The sequence below is a fragment of the Spermophilus citellus genome (assembly GCF_964194105.1).
Source record: "Spermophilus citellus genome assembly, chromosome: 16".
Classification (NCBI taxonomy): Eukaryota; Metazoa; Chordata; class Mammalia; order Rodentia; family Sciuridae; genus Spermophilus; species Spermophilus citellus.
Genome location: NC_138196.1, coordinates 1,693,379 through 1,716,273, shown reverse-complemented (window position 1 = coordinate 1,716,273; position 22,895 = coordinate 1,693,379). Strand labels below are relative to the sequence as shown.

Genomic DNA, 22,895 nt, shown 5'->3' with positions numbered 1-22,895 from the left:
AAGGATCTCAATGGACATTTTTCTAAAGAGGACACACAAATGGCCAACAGACATATGAAAGGTGCTCAATGTCCCCAATCTTCAGGGAAATGGATATCAAAAGCACAATGAGATATGCCCTCACACCTATGAAGAGGGTTATTATAAAAAAAGACAAGAGATAACTAGGGTTGGCAGAGGTCTGGAGAAGGGAATGTAAATTGGTACAGCCCTCGTGTGAACAGCCCTCGTGCAAAGCGGCAGGGAAGGTCCTCAAAACATTAAAACCAGAACTACCTAAGACCCAGCCTTTATCCTACATTCTCCACCCTCCTAACGTGGGCTGCTGGAGGCCCAAGGCGCCAGGCACTGCCCTCCTCCGGGCCGTCTCAGGGGCTTAACTCCAGGCCGGCCCAGCAGCCGAGCACCCGCCGCGCTCCGAACGCGCTGGCTCGGCCGCAGCGCGCCTGCTCCGGCCTTCAGTGGACGGCGCTCTGAGGGCTCTGGGTCGGCGCCCGCGGGGCCCACCAGGGGGCAGCCCGGCCTCCTGGCCTCCCAGCGAGCGGCTGGGCGGCGGGCACTGGGGGAGGGAGTCTGCGGCGGCGGACGGGCCTGGCCGGCGCGGGCGCGGACGCGACGTGAGCGGCCTCTCGCGTGTCCTCCCCGGGCCCGCCCCCGACCCGCCCGGTCGCGAGTGTGGCGGGTTCCGGGTCCTGTGACCGGCCGGATTTGGCGGCGGAGCGCCGAGGGCGGGCCGGCGGCCGGCCTCAGGGGAGTTTCCGTGGCCGCGTCCGGGCGGCCCCGAGGGCGCGGCGGGGGAGCCGCGTGGAGCCCAGAGCAGCCCGAGCTGCGGCGCCCATGGCGGGCGGGGGAGCAGGGGATTCCGGGGCGGCCGCAGCGCCGGAGACCTGCGAGCACCTCTTCAAGGTGCTGGTCATCGGCGAGCTCGGCGTGGGCAAGACCAGCATCATCAAGCGTTATGTCCACCAGCTCTTCTCCCAGCACTACCGGGCCACCATCGGCGTGGACTTCGCCCTCAAAGTCCTCAACTGGGACAGCAGGACACTGGTGCGCCTGCAGCTGTGGGACATCGCGGGTAAGCACGGCGCCCGCTTCCCGAGTCCCAGCGGGGCACCCCGTGACTCCGCCCCTGGCCCCTGGCTTCCCCTCCCTCCGCCCTGAACTCTCTCCCTGTGTACTTTTAGAAGAAAGAGTTCAAGTGAAGTGGGAAGATGCTGTTGGGTGGGGTCGGGGGACTCTCGAGGGGAGCAGAGTGGGCAGCAGTGCAGACCTTTCAAGGCAGGACAGCGCAGTGCATAAGCAACCGCCCCGCGTGCGTGGATGCCCTTCTAGGTTGGTGGGAAGCTCCCTGGACTGCCAAGAGTCCGAAAAGAGGCCCTACCCGCTCCCCAGGGCTCTCTGGCCTGACCAGCCACAAGAGCTGTTCCAGAAGTTTTAACTCTGAAGAATGACAAGATCATAATATGTCGGGAAGAGTTGGAGTGAGGGTTCCCGTGAAGGGGAGACAGGGTTCTTAGAAAGGCTGTTTGGAGGGGCCGCCATCTCCCCTCCTTCAACTGTCACTGAAGTTCAGAGTGACTGAAAGATGTACCAGTTAGGGGCACAATCCCAACTAAAAGCCTGGCTCCTTTCAGCCCGTTATTCATCACCCATCTTGGATCTGTCCTAGTTTGGGGAGGGTTTTCTCTCTCCTCACAAGATTAGGAAGTCAGGAAGACTATTCCAGAAGTTTTAACTAGCTAATAACAAGCCATGGACAAGAAAAGCTTGGATCTGAGCCCAGCCTTTGTGAGGGAAACTCCATTCCTCAAATAGCTTGCTCTAGGCTGGGTCACCCAGGTAAAGACCTGGGAAAGTTTCCCTGAAACTTTGTCCTCCCATTCCCCTCCCTGAACCAACACCTGCTTCTACCCCTGGCCTTCTCCTCCCCATTCCATAAATACCATACTGTTTCCCTGGCAAAGAGAATAATATAAGATTTATTCTCTTTGAGGAACTACACATTCTTCTTACTCATTTATGAACAACTGTACTTTGGCTAGTGTGGTGGGTGAAATGTGGGTATCTAAAACAGAGAGAAACTACTGGAAATTTTAATTACTAAAATGGTACCAAAGTATATCTTGTTCATTCATTGCAGAGGTTCAGTCAACCATGGAGCATTTGATTGAATGGGAGCATGGTTAGGGTTAGAGGGCACCTTAGCATCCTTCCTACAGACCCTTTCCCTAAAGTCCATCAAGGACATGAACTGGGGGCACAGTGGGAGGAACACAAAGCTACTGTCTGCCAAGTGCTCTTTTATAGCCCGTTACATATAAGGAAGTACTGAAGAATTATACTCATTTACTTAAAGAGCAGATTTCTATATCTCAGATAAGAGAACACATATCAATTCCTCAGGGAAAGAGCGCTTTGGGCACTGTTTCTTCTTTTTCTACCAGAAACTAAAAGAACGTTTGAAACGTCATCTTTTGAACCCAGATGTTCTTTCGAAACACTTCCTGCTGTTGCCCAGAGCATAAGTGAACATTATACTGCTTCTTGACAAAGCCATGGATTTTAAAGGTTGCCTACCATGTGACAGTCATCATCCAGCAATCCTCAGTGTAGCTTTCCCACAAACATGATTTTAATCCTCTATCTAGAAGGGCAGTTGACTTGTCTCATTCTTTATGTAAATTAATACAGCATTTAGATACTAAATTATATTTGAGGCCTACTGCAAGCCAAGAGTATGAGTAACAATATATTTTTTTATGACAGGTGCTTTTAAGCTTCAAGGTAAAAATGCTTCTATTGTTGACTTAAGAAAACAAGAGTTTTTCTTTTTGGGTATCACCTCTTCCCTTTTTGTCCTTGAACAGACCAAAATAGCCAGGAAGGAGACCTGTCTATTTTTTATCACACCTGCCATAATGGGATATCTTTGCAATTTGCCTAAATCCAAAGCTCAAACTTTGCCAGGGAGGAAAGGCAGCATTTTAAGATCTCTAAAAGGGATTTCTGGTTGTAAAGCTACTGTTGTTTCAACAGGAACTGTTGTACCATTCAGCAAGTACCCATCAGCAATTAATAAAATTAGAGGTGAAATTATAAGGTAATTATTAGGTTCTTCTTCCAAGTAAAATATTCAGAGAGGAAATCCTAATATAAGGCTTTTGAGAGACAAAAAAATAACAGATTTGGGCTAAAGTTTGGGGAGCTGTATCATTAATTGTGTTCGGTTTGAATATTTGAGTAACTAGAACCTTAGCTTGTACCATTTGAATTTAGTAGAAATGATGTAATGAAGGCCACTCCAAAAATTCCCCCCAAGGCTAAACATACTTGCCTTATTCGTTAATACAAAGTTGGATCATATTGGATTCTCAAAGAATAGGAATATTCCTTGATTGCAAAACAAGAGGTGGAGTCAGCCACTTGATATGACTAACCTAAGGTTTGGTGTTATTGCTAGTTTCTTTTTATTATTATTATTATTTTGGAGGCTTTCAAATTGGGTATAGGCATAAAGTAGTTATGCCAATAGTATGTGTCCTGGAAAGTTTTGGCAAATATAATAAGCAAGAATTGTTGAATGGTTTCTATAAATGTAGCCAATCAGATTTAGTTAAACTTTTCAAATTAAGAACCATAAACTTTTCAATTGTAAAACTTAATGGATATTTTTTCATGGCATTTTAAAGCCATGTTTTAAAATAAAGATGTAGTTTAATACCATTTTTGTATAAGACAAATTGCTGCCTCTTAAGTTCATACCTACTTTAAGATTGTTGCTAATACAAAGCAAATATACTAGTATTAAAGTTTTTAATTATATTTTTAAAAGAGCTGAATAAATGCACACTAAATTCAGATGTAGTAAGAGATATCCTTGATACTCCTTTCAATGCTTAGTGTAGATAAATAATATTTGGGTAACCATGATTTGTAAGACTTGCTACTAGCAACTATGGAATTTTCCAGGCAGATTGTATTCCTAAAATAGGTTTGCCCATTTATACTTTAAATTTGATGTATTGATTGAAGTGATTTGCAACCTTTCTTTGGACCAAGGACAAATTGGGAATAGTCTACTCTGAAGTTCATGTAATAATTGTTACCCAAACATAAAATGCATGCTTAGAAGACATTTTAAATTATATAACACTATAAAGCTATATTTAAATTCATTTTCCCTTATTTCAGTTCCAATCCTAAAGCAGAATGTTGATCCTGATTGCCTTCATCCATCTTTACTTTGCCAATTATAATACCTCGTAATTTCTTACCCTTTTTCATAACTCTCCATTAAACCTTCATGAGAAAGAATCTGAAATACTACCTTGGATGCTTTCCTGACCTTTAAGCTATCAGTCTTGGATATTAACGTTCAGTAATTTTCTAAATATGAAGAGTCAGTGTTTGGGAGAATTAGTCTAGGTAGTTATTTCTAATCTCTGTCTCACACAGATACTACAGTAATTTTCCTGGTGCTTATTGTTGCCTGATTACATACACTCATCTAAAAGGCTCTTTTCAAGCTAAATTACATATGAGTGATCATAATCTTGTACAATCTTGCCATCCGACCATCCGAGCCTTATTGAGGCTCAATTATTGTGCTTAATTACAAAAAAAAAAAAACCTGCTGTTCCACTTGACATGTTGAAATCTTTCTCAGTTCCTAAGTTCTGAGACACCTTTGTGTCCACAGTCTGGGTTGTCATTCACAATTGACCAGACAGATAGTTGATTAGTATAACAGCATAGATCTAATACATACCCTAATAACCATTTATATATCTAATACATACCCTAATAACTATGTGGCATTTAAGAGTTTTTTATTTTGTTATTTTGAAAGTAAATGTATTCATTAAGGTTAAAAAATGGTTCAAACAGTATACATGTGTTTGTGTGTGTGTATGTGTGTGTATGTGTGTGTGTATGTATGTGTATATATATATATATATATATATATATATATATATATATATATATTAGTAATCTTTACATATATAAAAATTACATAAAATCAAAGACCTGTGTTAATGATTGGCAGAAATCTCTTTTCTAAATGGTGTTTGGAAGACCCAGCCTCCTTATTTCTTATGGTTCTGACAACTTCAGCAATGTGGATTCTAAATTTCTATACCAGCAGAAGGAAAAAGACCTAGAGCTCTGCATATCTGTGGATATTAGCAGCTTTAAAATTTGTTGAACCCTTATTCTCTAAACAACTAAATTTAAAATGTAACTTAACAAAATCTTGAATTCAAATTGTAACATTAATTTAAAATACCGAAGCTCTAGAAAAAAATGAACAAATCAGACCCTTCTCATAGCTGAGACAGAAGTAGTATCCAGGAATATTAGAGATTTGAATTTTGAAGTTATCTAATTACAAGAAAACTTAGAATTTGTTTAGTAATATAAAATAGCTCAGTAACATGGTAACTGTAATTTTGTTTAAAAAAAATACAAATCAGTAAGATTGGAATATGTCTTGTTGGAAGAGTAAGGTTGACTGTTTTCTGACCATGAGAGAGATTTTGCTGGATGTTCATAATTTCTTCTTCCTTCTGAGAACATATTTTTCCAGCCTCCGTTGAAGTAAAATATGGCCTGTGCCTGTGTTCTAGCCCATGGAACAGGAACAAAAGCAATGTGCACCATTGCCAGTTGACCCCTGAAATAAATGCTCCTGTGTGAAGTCCCCCTTTTCTAACCTGGTGTGGTTAAGGGTACACTGTTAAAGATGGCGGAAGACTGGGAAAAGCAGGGAGATGTGAATTGCTCCTTGGAATCTGTCTGGGGTTTAGTCATGTCTGTGTGAAATGCTTAGATCAGAGCTTATCATGGAGTAAGCATTCAATAGAAGTTAGCCACTGTAAGACATTGAGTTAATATCACACTGAAAAATGATTTATAATCTTAGACAAATATCCCTTATGAATTTGCAGTAGTTATGTAGTAATTTGGAGTTCATCTCACTGTGAATCATTGATTCAGGCTGAAACTGTTATTTATTAAGGCAGTGAATATCTAACATAAAATGAAATCAATGATAAAAGTGCTACTTAAGCAATATTATTTATTTTATAGCATAGTCTTTTGAAATATAGGGAATAAGAAGAGAGAGGTACACTAAATTGCAACATCTAAATTATACCAGTGAAATCCTCCTAAGCAATAAAATACATGTAATTAGCAAGGCAGTTTTGGAAACTGCACAACTTCTAAAGACTTAAGGCAGTTTTAGAGGTTAGGATTTTAAATGTCATCTCCTTAAGTGGGTCTTTTTTCTCCCTTAAATTTATTCACCAATTATTCAACTTGATTGTATGCATTTGTTTTTATTCCATGAAAATGAACAAATTTAACATCTGGGAAGATAAATAAGAACATTCTATGGTTTATGTAATGAATTGTTCTTTAAAAGATACAAAGCTCCTGAATCCAAATATTTCCCTCTAAGATATTCTGAAAGCATTTTTTTCATATGTAATGATATGAGGAAGTAGTATTATGGAAATCAGCATATTTACAGAGATATAATGGACCGAATATGAATTCTCTGAGACTCTTTTCAAATATCTCTTATCTTTTATATTAACAGACTCTTTGAGAATCTTATGAAAATCATGAACCTTCTCTCTTTTCCCAAATACTTAGTGCTATTGATTGAATGTGCCCCACAACAATCATGATTTGAAAACTTGGTCACTATGCAAAATTTTGGGGAGGTGAGGCTTAATGAGAAGTGATTTAGGTCATGAGGGTGGAGCAGAGGGATTAATGGCATTATTGCACAAGTGAACTGGTTATCACAGTAGTGGGCTTACTCTAAAAGAGTTTGGCCCTCTTTTCTCTCTAACCCTCTCTTTGCCCTTTGGCTTTTGCCATGGGATATTACAGCAAAAAGACTGTCACCAGATGCCAGTTCCTCAATATTAGACTTCCCAGCCACTAACTGTGAGGAAATAAATTTTGGTTCTTTATAAATTACTCAGTTTGAGGTATTCTGCTATAGCAGCACAAAATAGACTAAGGCACTTAGTATGCACACAAATGTGCAATGTTTTACCTATTTCGGGGAGTTTCTGGAACCCTGAATCCCTTTTATAAGATGTAAATATTTTAGCTCAAAATATCCTATTTTTATTATGTTAATACCCAGAATTCACAGGTTAGTGATAAGATGATAACACCAAAACTGTGATACCAGTATTTATAAGCAGCTGCAATTTGATGGGCTGTGCGATGATACATGCTTATCAAATATTTAGAAGTTGACCCCTGAATAAATGCTGATGTTTTTAATATTTTCACATTAAATATTGCAATCCCATAAAAAATTATTGTCATAGAATTTAAAGCACATTCTTTCTGTCATCAACATTATTAATAGCTATATGTTAAGACCATGTCCTTTACCTCATATTTCTAGTAATTATTGTTCTATGACCTAATTTAGAATTCCCAAGTTTCTGTAGATTTTATGATGCAACACTATAAAATAAATGGAAAATGTTCTCTCAAAATACTTGCATCATAGTCAAACTTTATTTGAATATCATATAGAATCTAGAGCTTGAATGACATTATAGGTTTATGGCAAATTATTTGATTTCTTTTTTTTTAATATTCTTTTTTTTTCTTTTTTTTATTGGTTGTTCACAACATTACAAAGCTCTTGATATTTGATTTCTTAATATTAAATATTTAGCTTTAAGAAACTTTAGGAGGGCTGGGGATGTGGCTCAAGCGGTAGCGCGCTTGCCTGGCATGCGTGCGGCCCGGGTTCGATCTTCAGCACCACATACCAACAAAGATGTTGTGTCCACCGAGAACTAAAAAATAAATATTAAAAATTCTCTCTCTCTCTCTCTCTCTCTCTCTCTCTCTCTCTCTCTCTCTCTCCTCTCTCACTCTCTCTTAAAAAAAAAGAAACTTTAGGAAAGACATAAAAACTTCCATTGTATAATAAGCAAATATGGAATGTAATTTGAACTAAATTTTTTTTTAATATTTATTTTTTAGTTATAAGTGGACACAATGTCTTTATTTTACTTTATGTGGTGCTGAGGATGGAACCCAGTGCCTCACACACACCAGGAAGCTGCTCTACCTCTGAGCCACAACCCCAGCCCCTGAAAAACTTTTAAACTTAAAACATTTTAAAATCAGAATTTAGAAGAGAATTAATTTGATGGTTGATTTTATGTGTCAACTTCACTGGACCATATAATGCCCAGATATTTGATTGTAAGCCATTAATATTTAAAAGAGTAGGCTGGGTAACATAGACTGCTTGATCTAGTGCAAGTGGACCTCATTCAATCAGTTAAATGCCTGAGAAAAAGTCTGGCTGTCCCCCAATAAGAGAAAATTCCTGCTGCCTGATCGCCTTCGGACTCAAAGTGAAACTCTGACTATTCCTGGGACTTGAGTCTGTTGACCTTCAGAAAGGAACTATAGTTAGAACTTGTCAGCCCCCATGATCATGTGAACCAATTCCTTATAATAAATCTCCTTTTATATATTTCATATCAGTTCTGTTTCTCTGGATACACCTGACTAATACAGATACTCGTACCATGAAGTAGGGTGCTGCTGTAACAAACACCTACAAATATGGAGGTGGCCTTGTAACTGTGATAGGTAGTGGCTGGAAGACTTTTTAGGTGCCTTCTAGAAACAGCCAAGATTGTCTTAGAGGGCCCTTCCCCCCAATATCTTTCATTGGTGCATTATACTTGTATATAGAGACATATATGTAATAAGTTGTTATATATTCGTACATGTACACAATCTAATTTGGCTAATGCCATTCCCCAGTATTTCCCCTTGCCATTCCCTCCTCCCTCCCCCTAGTCCCTGGTCCCTTTCCTCTGTGCTACTGATTTCCTTTTGGTTTTCATGAGATTTCTCCATTCTCGCCCCAATTTTCTTTTCCCTTTTCCTCTTTAGATTCCATGTATGAGACAAAAATATGACCCTTGACTTTTCTGAATTTGGCTTATTTAACTGATCATAATGTCCTCAGTTCCATTCATTTTTCTTCAAATGACATAATTTCATTCTTCATGGCTAAATAAAACTCCATTGTATATGTATACTAATTTTTTATATCTATTCATCCATTGTCAGAAACCTACACTGGTTCCATAGTTTGGCTATTGTGAATTGTGCTGTAATAAATATGAATATGCATATATCACTCTACTATGCTGACTTTTTAATTTTTAGGATAAATACTGAGGCATGGTCTAACTACATCATATGATAGCTCCATTCCTACTCCTTAAGAAAACCCCATAGTTTTTTTTCTTTTTCATGTTAGTTTTATTAATTTATAATCCTGCCAACAGTGTAAAAGTGTTCCTTTTTCTCCACATCCTGTGCAGCATTTAATATTACTTCTATTCTTGAAGGCTGCCATTTAAACTGGAGAGAGAAGAAATCTAAGTGCAGCTTTGATTCGCATTTCTGTCATTGCTAACCATATTGAGCATTTTTAAAAACATATTTGTTGGCTATTTAAATTACTTCTTTTGAAAAGTGTCAGTTTAGTTAATTTGCCCATTATCAATTGGGTTATTTGGGGGTCATTTTGATATTAAGTTTTTAGGTTTTTTATATATTCTGGATATTAATCCTCCATCAGAAGAGTATCTGGCAACGGTTTTCTCCCGTTTTGTAGGTCTTTCTCTTCACAAACTTAATGGTTTCCATTGCTGTTTAGAAGCTTTTTAATTTGATGCTAACCCATTTATTAACACCTGGCATTATGTCTGAACTTTAGAATCCTATTGAGAAAGTCATTGCCTGCACCTAAATGTTGGAGTGTTGACCCTATGTTTTCTTTTGAGAATTTCATAGTTTCTGGTCTAATTTTTAGCCCTTCAATCCATTTTGTGTTGACTTTTGTGCAACTCTAGCTTCATTCTTCTACATACAGATAATCAGTTTTCCCAGAACCATTTGTTAAAAGGCTGTCTTTTCTCCAATGTATATTTTTGGCACCTTTGTCAAGAATCAGAAGACTACATCTGTGTGGGTTTGTCTTTATGCCTGCTATTTTTTACCATTGCTATGTGTAATTGTTTTTATGTTCATACGATATAGTTTTGGTTACTGTGGCTCTGTAGTAGTAACCAAGTTAGGTCTTGTGATGTCTCTAAGCATTGGCTTAGAACTGCTATGGCTATTGTGGGTCTTTTATTCTTCCAAATAAATTTTAGGACTATTTTCTCTAGTTTGAGAAGATCAACATTGGTATTTTAATGGGTATGGCACTGTATAATTAATGATATTAAAAAATATTTACATAAAGTCATTTCTAGGCAAAAATATGTTGAAGGTGAAGCTTAGCTTCTCCTTACTACATATAGTGTGATATGAGAGATGAGAGTTAAATTATGAGGATTATGAAGCAAAAAAAAAAAAAACTTGAAGATTTGGGAAATCCTCAATCTCTATTGCAAAACAGAGAGAGAGAGATAAATCTTGTTGTAGAAACAATACCAAGAATGTGTGAACAATCACTCTGTAAGGAGATTAGCAATGGACTAGACATCTCAGCAAAGATCAGGAATACAAATGAATTTGTACCCACAGAGTCAAGACCATTTTAACTAAGGGAATAGAGAAATCAGGATGGAATAAAAGAAGGCTGTTGGACTTCTAAAGTCTACAGAACAGAACAATAGAGCTGTCTGGCTTTGAAAATAAATATGTGTTATCTTTCAAGAAAAGGGAAGAATGATCCCTTGAAATGATTCAAAGACACTCGGGGCTTCCACTGTCATGAAGGCTCAGGGAGCTAGACTGTTTCCACCCCAGCCTCAGCGGGTAGGCTCACCTTTCCTGTTTCAGTAAGTCAGGCTACCCCTACAAAGAGCAGGTGGACTACTGCCAATATCCTCATGAGTGGATCCATTGCAAAGAGTCACCAGGCAAGGCCTCCACCCAGGTCTGAGTGGTTGGGGCCACCACCTAGAGCTATTGGTAACAGTGAGCCCAGAAGGCAGAGAATCCAGCCAAAGATTGTTCTAAAGCTTTAAGATCTACTGGACCTTGCCTTGTGAGGTTTTAGACTTACTTGGAATCCGTCTCTTCTTTCTCTTTACTCCTTTCCTGTTTCTTCCTTTTGGAATGAAATCATCTTTCCTTTGCCTGCCTCAACATTGTGTTTGGAAGCATCTACCTTGTCTAGTGTCACAGGCTCATACTTATGGAGCAGCGACTCAAACCTCAAGTCTTAACCATATGCTATTTAGATATTTATACAAGACTTTGGACTTGTTTGAGGTAGAAATTGAGGTAGAAATCAGCTAAGATTTTTTTTGGTGCTTTGAGGATGGGATAAATGTCATTTGCATGTAAGAAGGGCATACATTTAAAGAGCTGAGATCAGAAGGTTACAGAAGGAAATGTGCATCCCCCATATTCAAGTGTTGAATCCCTAACCCCCAATGTGAGTCTATTTGAAGATAATTTCTTTAGAGAAGTAGTTAGGGTTCAATGAGGTCACAAAGGCGGTACCGTAATTCAGTGGGGACTGGTCTAATAAAAAGAGGAAGACAGCAGATCTCCCTCCCTTCCTCTCCCCCTTCCTCTCTCTCCCCCCTTCCCCTTGCCATGTGAGGTCACATGAGGCACAGTGAAAATGTGACTGCTTAGACCCATTTTTATTAGGATTTTCTTGTGACAATGTTTGTTTTACAGGTTCTTCAGGAATTCAGTCCCCTCATATGGCTGTTTATGCTACCTTTACACCTCTCTGTTTGAAAACAAGATTTTTTCATTAGAGAAGATGGTAAGCATTCAAAACCAAGAAATACATTATTATTTAAGGTGTGTGTAGGTGGTGTGGGGTGGAGGGGTTCTTTGACTTACAGGGACCTGGCACATCCAAAATTATCTTAGATGATTACAATTCTGATTTTTTTAAAAGAGAAAAAATATAGTGACACTTTAGTTTTAAATATTTGTTATTATACACAGAAGGAAACGTAGAATTTATAAATGTCAGTGAAAATGATACATACCATTCCTGAATACTGATTAATGAACTTCCCATACTTAGACCACATATGTTTTCCTAACCTAAGATGATTTAAATTAATCCACACTCTGGCTGGACAGCCAGTTTATGAACTTCCTTGTATCCGAAAATAGTATGATGTAAATGCTACTTGCTTGTTTTCTTTCAAATTTAACAAATGGTAGAAAATTTAGAAAATGTGGTCAAAAGTAACAAAATATTCATGGTATACAAGCCTAAGCACAGGCACTGCTAATATTTTGGCACATATCTTCTATGCATGTTTTCTCTGTGTACTTGTGTTCTTTTTTTATAGAGTGGAAACCAGTTGTTCATTTAACAATTACAATATTAGCATTTTTCTCATGGCATTACATTTTAGTCATTATAATTTTTAGCGATGCATAATATTATGCTGTTGTATAATTTGTAAGTTACCTTTTGTTGTTAGGGAAATTTTTTCCCATTTCCCTGGTAATAGTAAAGTGTATCAAGTTTCTGTACAATATATTTCGACAAATGCTGAATTGCATTTAGAGTGTATTGGGTCCCAATACTGTTTTGTGACTTTAGACATCTGATACTTAATTCTAGGATTCCCTACATTCTAAAGTTACGACCTTAAAGTATAAGACTAGGAGTTACACTGACATAAGTGCATATGAATGTTCCTTTGGTTAGTTCGAAAGAGCTGAGCTTTAAAACATTAATGAAAATTAGCTTTAAATGTAAATACTCCAATTGGAATACTGATTATAGTACTTTACTATATGCATTGTATTTGTCTTTTAGATTAGCTTGGGAGCATAATGTTATCATTTTTATCTTCTTCTCCTTTTCCTTTTCTTCCTCCTTCTTCTTCTTGTTCTTTCTTCTCCTTCATCCTCATTCTATTTTTTAGATAGAGCCATTCCTAACTGCAAAAATATACCATGGAGCAGTGATAACATCATAAAAATGATCAGGCACAGCATGCCATCTTGAGTAGAGGGATAGCAGCAGTTTCTCTGATTTTAAAGTGAAGCTGTGATTAGCTATATTTCAATTGCAGAATCAGAAATTTGTACTGGTTCTAAAAATAAGTAGCACAATATTCCAAGTGTGCTTCCAACTTCTTTCTCAAATCAAGTCTCTTGTTGAGATTAGGGCTGGCCACCTCATCCCTGATTCTTTTCTTAACCTCTTTTCCTGCCACTGATGCAGTCTGGCTCAGATATTCTAGTTAAAGACTATCTGCACTATTAAAGAACACTAGCGTGTTTTGTACAATGCTGTGGCCTCGGGTCTTGAGAGGTACTCAGACTCTTTTAAAAATATTAACATGTAGGCCTAGGATGAATGCTTTACTTAACAAACAACAGTATGCAAAATAATCTAATTGAACTTATGGTGGTACTACTGAAAGTCTAAGATTAAACACAAAGTTAATTTTGAATTTAAAAGACACAAAAAAACCCTATAAGCACATCTGTGCATTTGCTGGTTAATTCAGTTTATTAATTATCTATTATATGCTAACAATATGCTATGTCCTAAAGACACAAAGTAAGTAAGATTGACCAAGTCTCTCCTCACAAAGTTTAAGAATCTGAGGACGCAATCAGACAATTAAGCAAATTTTGCTAATACGGTTAGAAACCTGTCATAACACCAAGCTCATGAGGTGCCTGCATCATGGTAGATGTAGCTGCACCATGTGTGTTTGGAGTTGTGACCAAATGAATAATTGAATAAATGAATGAAAAAAAAAATCAATGGAGAAGAAAAAGCACAAATGTCAGTTTTTCCATTGGATAACTAGAGAACTCCCAAGAAAAACTAACAGTTTAAGCTACAACCTTGAGAAGTTACGCAGGTAAACAAGAAAAAGTGTGTTAGCAGCCGCAGTGGTGGGTGAAAGTCAGGTCTTAAAGACCTTTATAAATCCGCACCTAGGATGTTGAAATAGTATAAGGTGTCAGGGGATCTGCAATTAACACAGCAAAGGCAAAAGTAATTAACCTGCCCCCAAGGCTATGATGGTCATAAGAGGGTCATGCTTCTCCTAGTTTGCCTGCTGATTCTCTTAGGTTAGCTCTATCTATGAGGCTGTTCTAGTTTCCTGATAAATATCAGATTATAATAGAGATATAATGTTTTAATAATAAGCCTTTAGGAAACAATCTCTTTCCTAATAAAATTTTATTAAATGGAGAACGCTGCTAAACATTATAACCCCAAAGACAATGAGATCAAGTAAAACAAAGTAAATTACTTGCATTTATTTAAATAAATGAAGAAGATGACAAGAGAAACTATAATAAAACTTGAAAAGGACCAAGATGCCAGGAATTACCCTACACGATTCAACATCCTCCCCACTTGGGTATTCTAAATGATTTTAGTTTTATTTAGATGGATGACTTAGGAGTTTTTAAGAAAGATTCCTCTGTGTGCCAAAGCTCCTGCTCCTCCTTCAGAAAGTTTGAAATGAAATGGGGTAAAAGAGTAGAAGAGCATTAATTCCTTTGCTTGCCCAGTAACAGAAATAATACTGCACTCTCCAGGGGCCCTACTACAGATAAATTAGCTAATGTCTATAAAGGATTATGAAGATTAAAATGATGTAGTGTACAATTGTCATGAATAATGAATATATTAGCTGTATCTAGTTACTCAAAACATACATAATAAAGATTATTGACTATGAAACCTAGAGCTTCAAAGATGGTTCACTTTTAAAGGAGGCCCTTTTGAAAAATGATCTTCTAGCTTTAAATTGATTTTTAAATAATTTTTATTTAGCTTATTTTACATAGTCCTCATTACTTTCCAGAGGCTTTCAGATCTTTTACAAAATACTTTCAAAGCAAGAATAGATTTTTTTCCAATCTAGATAATAATGGTCTTTTTTTTCTTAAAATAATTTTCAGAAAATTGAGAAAAAAAATAAATAAACTTGATTTACTGAGATCTACCTACTCATCAGTTCCCTAAATCTTTCAGTTGCTGCCATTTAATGACATTTGCCAGTGTGGATCCCTTGGTGTGCTTCCCACTGAGCCATGCAGTTGATTGGCCTCCCTCCACTTACCTGCTTAACCCACTTCCGTTCACATACCATGATGGGTACTATGAATTTTGCTTTCTGTTATGTGACCCACCAAATCAACATATGTTAATGGCTTCTAGAGCTACTACAACTAGATAGCATCATGGCAGTTTCTTTCACCTGGGACCTCCTAACACACAATGACTGCATCAAAGTATCAGTATACATAACGGATTTTAGACACTGTCACTGTCTTCTTGGTCTATAAGGTTTGTAGCTCTCACCATTCTCACCATCCAGGGCATACTCTATGCCCACCTCAAAACCCTGCCTTTGGGCTTCTTCAAGATCTTTATTTATTGTGCAAACTAAATCTGCTGTGACATGTCCCTTGGCATTAACTCTGGATGAGCTTCTTTACTAGAACACATTTTAGACTAATCTGCTCTTTGTGACTGCTCATTGGGAATTATATAATTTTGAGAGAAAGAGTCACAAAGGAGAAAATAAGTGACAAAGAGAGGCTCCAGCAACTCATTCATGAACAAAATCCTAAAATTAACATGACTTTCAAATGTGCATATAATTTCTGCTTCATCTGTTATGTCCAGCACACAAGCAGAGAGTTGTATGTCTTGCTTATCTCTAGTACAGTGAAGTATATTAAAATTAAAATCGGATATGTCATCAATAATATTCACAGGGCAGGAGTTCATGTGGAGAAGGAGATAGGATGTCCACAGAGAGAAAACTGAAAGATCTGCCCCAAGACACTACTGTTGGACATTAGTAAATACAGGGTCAGTCAGAAACAAGGTGTTGAAGTGAGGAAAACAAGGGGAACTGTTACTTACATGGCATTCATGGAGGAGCAAAAGAGTTCCCCCAAACAGGTCTTTAGCTGAAAAAGATAACCCTGGGAGGATGCTTCCTCACCCTTGATGTTAAATGAGACTTCTTACAGTACAAGTTTTTAACCTGGAGTCTGTGGAACCTCTGGGGGTTCACTGACAGAGTTCAAAGGGAAAATTCTGGATTTAGATGCAGGATCACGTAAGGTGTGTGTGCAGGCGTGTGTGTGTGTGTGTGTGTGTGTGTGTGTGTGTGCCCAAATCCAATAAGAATCTTTGTGGAATAAGAGTCTTAAATATTTTCAGAGTCCCAACAGATAGTTCATAACCTCAGCAACTTATAAAACTGAAAAAAAAATTAAATACTTAAAATGACCTAAAGAACGACATGCTTAATTACTAGCAGAGATATTATACCTATGTGGGAAGCCATTCTGACACGTAATTGGGTGACTCCTGTTAAGGGCCTGAGGCGCTTTGGCTGTGTCGAAGCTTTCCCGACCCTTTCCTGATGAGAGAGCCCATCCGTGTGGGGGTGTGCCTGACCACTGACCCCGGGGACCCAATCACTGACCCTGACCTTGGAGTGCAGCCCCCCCTCAGCCTTCATTGGATGGAATTCTCCCCTGAATCACTTGTTCCCCAATAAAGGGCTACTCCCAGGCGTTTTCGCTCTCTCTCTCTCTCTCCTGCTAGCCCTGAGTAATCCTCGCTGCCCTGCTGGGCGGCTAGAGGTGGGAACCAGAGAGGTGAGCCATCTCGGACCTAGCAATAGAAATAAGGTAACTGAGTCTATGTGTTTTATTTCGATCTCATCTAGCTAACTTTATGCCTAGAACCTCATTAATGAAACCACTGCACAGGCCGCGTGGTAGATACCTAGATATGGATTGTATGTTAAATGATGGCCAAGATAAATTAAAGATACTATCTATTTATTATTTTGTACTTATTATTATTTAGCCTTTTTTTTTCTTATGCACAAACTCAGTGAAAGCGAGGTGCCTCATGAAAGAGTGTCTCTTGAAGACAGATGGAGGTAAGAGAATGAACAGGGTGCTAGGATCTCAGGGAGTCATGTAAGACTTCTGAACCTGTTTTATCTATTATAAAATAAGTGTTAGGTATGATGATAATTTAAATGATCTTTCAACATTTTATGTTGCAGTCTTTTTCATGTCATGATTTAAATATTTATTTTCAAATATATATTCAATACAAAACAAAGTTGTAAAAATAACAAAACTATCAGGAGGAAAAAAAGCTTTTGCATTTTTTAAAAACTACCCCCAAAATAAAGATATTTTGATGTCAGAAAACTTTAGACTACTTAGAGATTTTTGGCTTGAACCCTTAATTGCTGATGATTTGGTGGCAGACCTTGAAAAGAGAACTGAAGTGTGGATGATTGCCTATTTGTCGATTAGTAAAATACTAGCTGTGGTTCTTAAACTTTAGCCTGCATCATATGAATTTATCTATGTAACTACTGTATTGTGATTTCTTGGTCTTCAAATTTCCACACTATTGTAATATAATAACGTGTTATTAGTGTCAGGTAATGACAGCTGGTACATTTGCTCTTACATATGAGAGAGTTCTTGGCTAATTTTATATAATCTTCCAGAAGAATTTTAGAAGTGTTTGCTTTGATCCCTTCTTTAACAAAAAGTAAAGCATGGTGAAATTTTGACCAGTTATTATTATAACTTGAAGAAAATGGTCATCTTTATAGTAGTCTTGTCCTCTGTAAATATGTTATATATTTGAGTCTCTTATGTGCTTTTCTGAATTTTCATTTTCTCAAATGCTGAACATTTCTTTTTTAAACATACTTGCATATGAAATGCAATATTCATGAGACATCTACATAAAACATACATGGTGTTTTATAATATTTGTCAAACTGGATATAATACAACCACCACCACAACAACAACAACAAATTCTGACTTCTAAAATTCATTTATTTATTAAATTTAATAATTATTTCTTCCTAAATGTACATCATCTTTAACCATGCCCCTTGGTTTCAACTCTGGAGGAATATGGCTGTATTCTCATATGTACAGTTACTGTAATTTTAGTCTCTATTTCTGGTGGAGGTATATCATGTATGTTTGATTACAAAACAGTATCCACAAATGGATAATAAGAGCTTAAATCGTATCTTAAAAAAAAAAAAAACAATGTCCTAGAGGGCCATTTGTTAAAGTACAATTTACTAGGTACCCTGCCCACCCCCAAGTCTCTTGTTCAGTACATTGACATAGCTTCTAAGACCTTGCATCTCCACCAAGTTTCCAGCCAAGTAACCACTGCTACTGGGCAACACCTTCCCTAAGCTGTCCCTGTCATAAGAGGGCTGTCTGGGCCCCATGCAGCAGAAGAAAGAGCTGGGATGCTCAGAGAAGAAACTGGAGTCCCTTCAAGGTTTCTGTGTAAGAGTGGTGAGAGGCCACAGATACAAGCTGGGCCCCATTAAGGTCAGGTCAACTCCTATGTAAGCAGAAAAACTAACTAATATCGAGACATCCATTGCCTAATGCCCAGACCCTCTTTCCCAAAAGGCACAGTAACCTGATTGGACCAAAGGGTGAGTGAAGAGGGCGTGGACACTGAGAGTCTTACCCAGATTTGGGTCACAGCCTAACTTCCTTAACCCTGTCGATTCATATAAACCTCTAGACAATCACCACTCACTAGAAACTGTCCCTTGAGACCTTTCCCCTTTCAGGAGCTCTGATTTAATTCTTTCTACTATTTGAATAAATCCTGTTACTTTGTTCCCATAAGCCTTTTTGTCTGTGGATTTCATTTTTTTTTGTATTCATGAGACAAAAACCCCAACCAACCCCATACTCTATGTTATGCCAGCAATCTTCTGTTCGACTGTCATGGAAGAGGGTTAGATCTGTTTTGTCTTTTTATCTCCAAAAGCATATAAGTGATGTACAGAGATTCATAAAACTTTTCTCCCCTACTTCCAGATATAGACCTTCCCTGATAATTAGTTTCATGGACTTATTCTTACCTCTAGGTGGCAGCAGCTCTAATCTCTCCCATTTCTCCCAAAGAGCTGGAAAGGGCCACGCATATTTGAAAGGGGGGCAGGGCAGGTAATACCACAGAGCCTTGATTCTTGACCAGGTGAAGGCAGAGGCCAGAGTTTCATGTGTCAGCCTAGGAGGCACATCATTATGGTGCCTAGGGAATAGTGAGTGACATACAGTGTGTACATGATGTATTTGCCATCTATTACTCACTCAAAATAAATAGAGAAGTTTTTGGTTGCTTTCCTGGGCTCAATCCTAATATTTTCTTAATGCCTGGTATGCAGTTCCACATAAGATGTTACTGACTCTGTAGAAGAGCCACAAGCAGAGCAGAATGTGCATCAAACCTGGCAAACTGAAAACCTGGAGCTCTACTTCTGTGCTGTGCATGCTATGTAACCTTTCTGAGCTCCAATTGACATATGAGTATTTGAGGAAATTTGCAGTTTTCATTCCTTCAAGTTCCCTTCTTTCTTTCCTTCCTTTCCCTTCTTTATTCACCTATCACCCCAACTCTCAAGAGTCCCAATACAGAGCAGATTAGATTGAATGAGACTTAACCATGAATCCGTCAACATTTTCACTTTACTTAAACTCTGCTTCTCTTCATAATCTGAAATAAAACCTATTTTATCTATATTCTTAGACATTCTGTTATAAGTCTTAATGGAATAACTTATTTTTAGTTGAAAAGCATGGCTAACAGCATGCCTGCTCCCCCATTATCCAGTAAGTGTTTGTTGAACCTACTATGTCTAAAGCATTATGTCAGGCCCATAATATAAGGGTTTCCTGACCAGCAGCATAGCAACACCTGGGAACTTGCTAGAAATGTAAATTCTTGACCCCTACCCTAAAACTACTGAATCAGAAGCTGTGAGGTGAAGTCCACAAATTTGTGCTATAACAAGCCCTCTGATGCTTGCTAAGTTGGAGCATCACTCCTGTAGGAGACTCAAGAACATAGGAAACGATGGATGGAGATCAGACACGAGTTCAAGTAACTCTCACACCAGGCAGTAGGCAGCGTCTTTGAGTGTGACGGAGCTTGGGAGTTCCAGGGAACTTTGAGTTGGGGAATTAATAGAGGATTCATGGAGGGAATGTTAGAACAAGAACTAAAGGATCTTAGGACACAGAGAGATAAAGAAAATGAAACAAGCTGTAGGAACAGCCCAAGCAAAGCTAAAGGGAGGGAAATTCATGAGTAATTCAAAGGAGCTCTGGGTGAGGAAGCAGAAAGGTCAGAAAGGTGCTACAGAATGGAGAAGTTGGAACTCTGTGCTAGAAACTTGCTCCTGATGAGGACAAAGCCATTGTAGACTTTTGAGAAAGGAAGTTACTCAAATTGAACTGTGTTGTAGGAAAAGATTTTGACACCAGGTGAGGGATTTGACACACGTGAGTTTAGAGGCAGATAATGGTTTGTTATAGTACTTCCATGAGTGACTCTGAGTTCTAATATGAGATTCCCAAGGTTTGGGGGAAGCTTCTGCTTTAAATAAGGATTATACACTTAGTTCAAATGAGAAACACTGCCAGTCTGCTTGCATTCTGGTGCAAATCTTGCATTGTTATTTCACTCAAAAATTATTTGATTGACTTGGTACATGCTTATTGTAATATTCTCCTGTGTTGTAGAATTGTGATATGACAGCATTTCTCTTCCCAAGCTTTTTTATTAAGCAAAAATATGCTTTTGAGTCAATGGTCTTGTGCTTTATGGGAGTCAACCTAACTTCCTTTCTTTCTGGTAAAAAGACCCAGCCTTCCCTGTTTATCATCCCATCTGGTTTGTTTATCATTCTTTTCACAAGATGGATCCAGCTGGGAATTTCTCCACCATTTACAGTAGGTGTGCCTCATGCAACTGACAGGACACCCATGACCCTATCTGTTCTTTGCTAAATAATGACTTACCCCTATCCCCCCCACAAAAAAGTTTTTTTCATTCAAATGGGAAATATCTATATGACCTGGTGAGATCAGTAGGTTCAGTGGGACTTGAAGGCTGGGTAGGGCTCAATAGGAACAGGAACAATGCCAGTCCTTCTCTTGTCAGTATGTTGGCAATTGCATTTGGAGTTTGTTTGTTTTGGTTTGGTTTGGTGGTTGTTGCTGTTCTGGTAATGGAGATTGAAACTAGAGGTGCTTTATCTCTGAGCCACATTCCCAGTCCTTTTTATTCTTTATTTTGAGGTAGGGTCTTACTAAGTTGATTAAGGCCTTGCCAAATTGCTAAGGCTAGCCTTGAACTTGCCATTCTCCTGCCTCAGCCTCCAGAGTCACTGAGATGCTTCACTGAGCCTGGCCATGTGGAGTTTTTAAATCTGATGTCTTCTGAGTGGGGAATTCTTAGTGTGTAGGCGTTGATGGTCTTGTTTTTATATCTTAAACAAATTGCTTTGTGATCTTTGGTCTCTCATTTTCTCTCACTTTACTCATTTTAAAATGCCACTTCTTATACCAAGATATGATTAGCACAGAACTATTATTATCATTTCAGAATTGTTACAAGCAAATTGAAGCCCATTAGTTTGAGAAGAAGTTGATCATTAAATTACTGAATAATGGAAAAGATAATTGTTAGCTATAATAATTCAATGATGTATATTTTATTCCAGGTATTCAAAAGGAGAATGGGGTATAGTTTGCTCAATAAACAGAAAAAGAGAAAAACTTCAACTCTAGACATGGATTTGAAGCACAGAGTTCCTAAACAGCAAGATATACTATTTTAATATTTATGTTTCAAATAAAAAGAACATAAAACTATGCACAAAGTACGTATGAACTATATCCTTATAAAATGCAGGAGAGGAATAATTTGGCCTAAAATAAATTTATAAATTGCTTTCAAGTTCAATTTTACTCTAGAGTCAGAGGTCTTTAATCAATACTTTGGGTTACAAGGACAACTATTTCATTTTACATCAAAGAAGTTAGAGCATCTAACTTTGATTTAGACAAAAAAAGAGAAGGAAGTTGCTAAGATTCTCATATTACATGAATGGAACCTCACAGAAGGATTAAAACTGAGCACCTGTTTCATTAGGATACAGCTGGGGGATCCATGAGGATGGAGCAGGGATCTAGAGGAAACTCCAACCAGGACAGGGAAAAGAGCAGTGAGCATGTGGGAATCGAAGTCTATGGAAGTGACTCAGATGGGATTTAGAACTGTTTGCTGATAGGTAATGCTAATAATTTTTAACACAGTGTGTATTCAGTGCTAGCACAATTCCCAGTACCCAATGGAACAGGCAATAGATGAGAACCACAGAGAAGTGCTTATTGTAAACTTGAGTATGAGAAACATAGAATTGCTGATTAATCTAATGTATAAAACCACAAATCAATCCATAATGGACCATGACAGAGAAGTCAAATTTACTTTAAATATCTAGAGTGAGTCCCAGATTCTGGAGACTATATGTTGACTTGACAGGAACTCATATCAGACCCAAACAAGTCTCTGTTAGAAGCAGAGGCACCTGTCATAGAATCAGAGGAAAGCAAACTGGCTCTAGGACCAACATTAAAAAGACAAGAGTGGGGCTGAGATGAAGAAATTTGAGTGCCACAAATATACCTGGCTGTATAATATTCATTAGAATCATCAGTTGTAAGAAGTAAAGATGGAGAAGACTTATAGCTAGGTTGACTTCAGGTTAGGGTTTAGCTGGCAAGTGAAATGAGAGGCCAAACAGGCAAGAAAAGTAAAAGAATGTGACTATAGTGCTATGTCAAGGATTCCAAATTGCATGAGAAAGGATGAAGAGTGCTTGATGGACAGGAAGACAGAGGCCTGGTGGAGGGACTGAGGCCGTGGAAGAGGCTGATGAACACAGGAACCAAAGGACAAGATATGTACCTATGTACCTGAATGTGAATGAGGAGCATGCAGGGCACTGTGATCA

General features: G+C 38.3%; 1 protein-coding gene across 1 annotated transcript in view; it reads right to left on the bottom strand.

The window, feature by feature from the left end:
* Positions 1 to 312: 312 nt before the first annotated feature.
* Positions 313 to 22,895, bottom strand: part of LOC308635049 (nebulin-related-anchoring protein-like) — a gene marked incomplete at its 3' end in the record, with an annotated part of 128,221 nt that continues 105,638 nt past the window's right edge. The window contains 1 exon segment of the mRNA XM_081269314.1: positions 313 to 1,170. Coding sequence (XP_081125440.1) covers positions 313 to 1,170 — 858 coding nt within the window.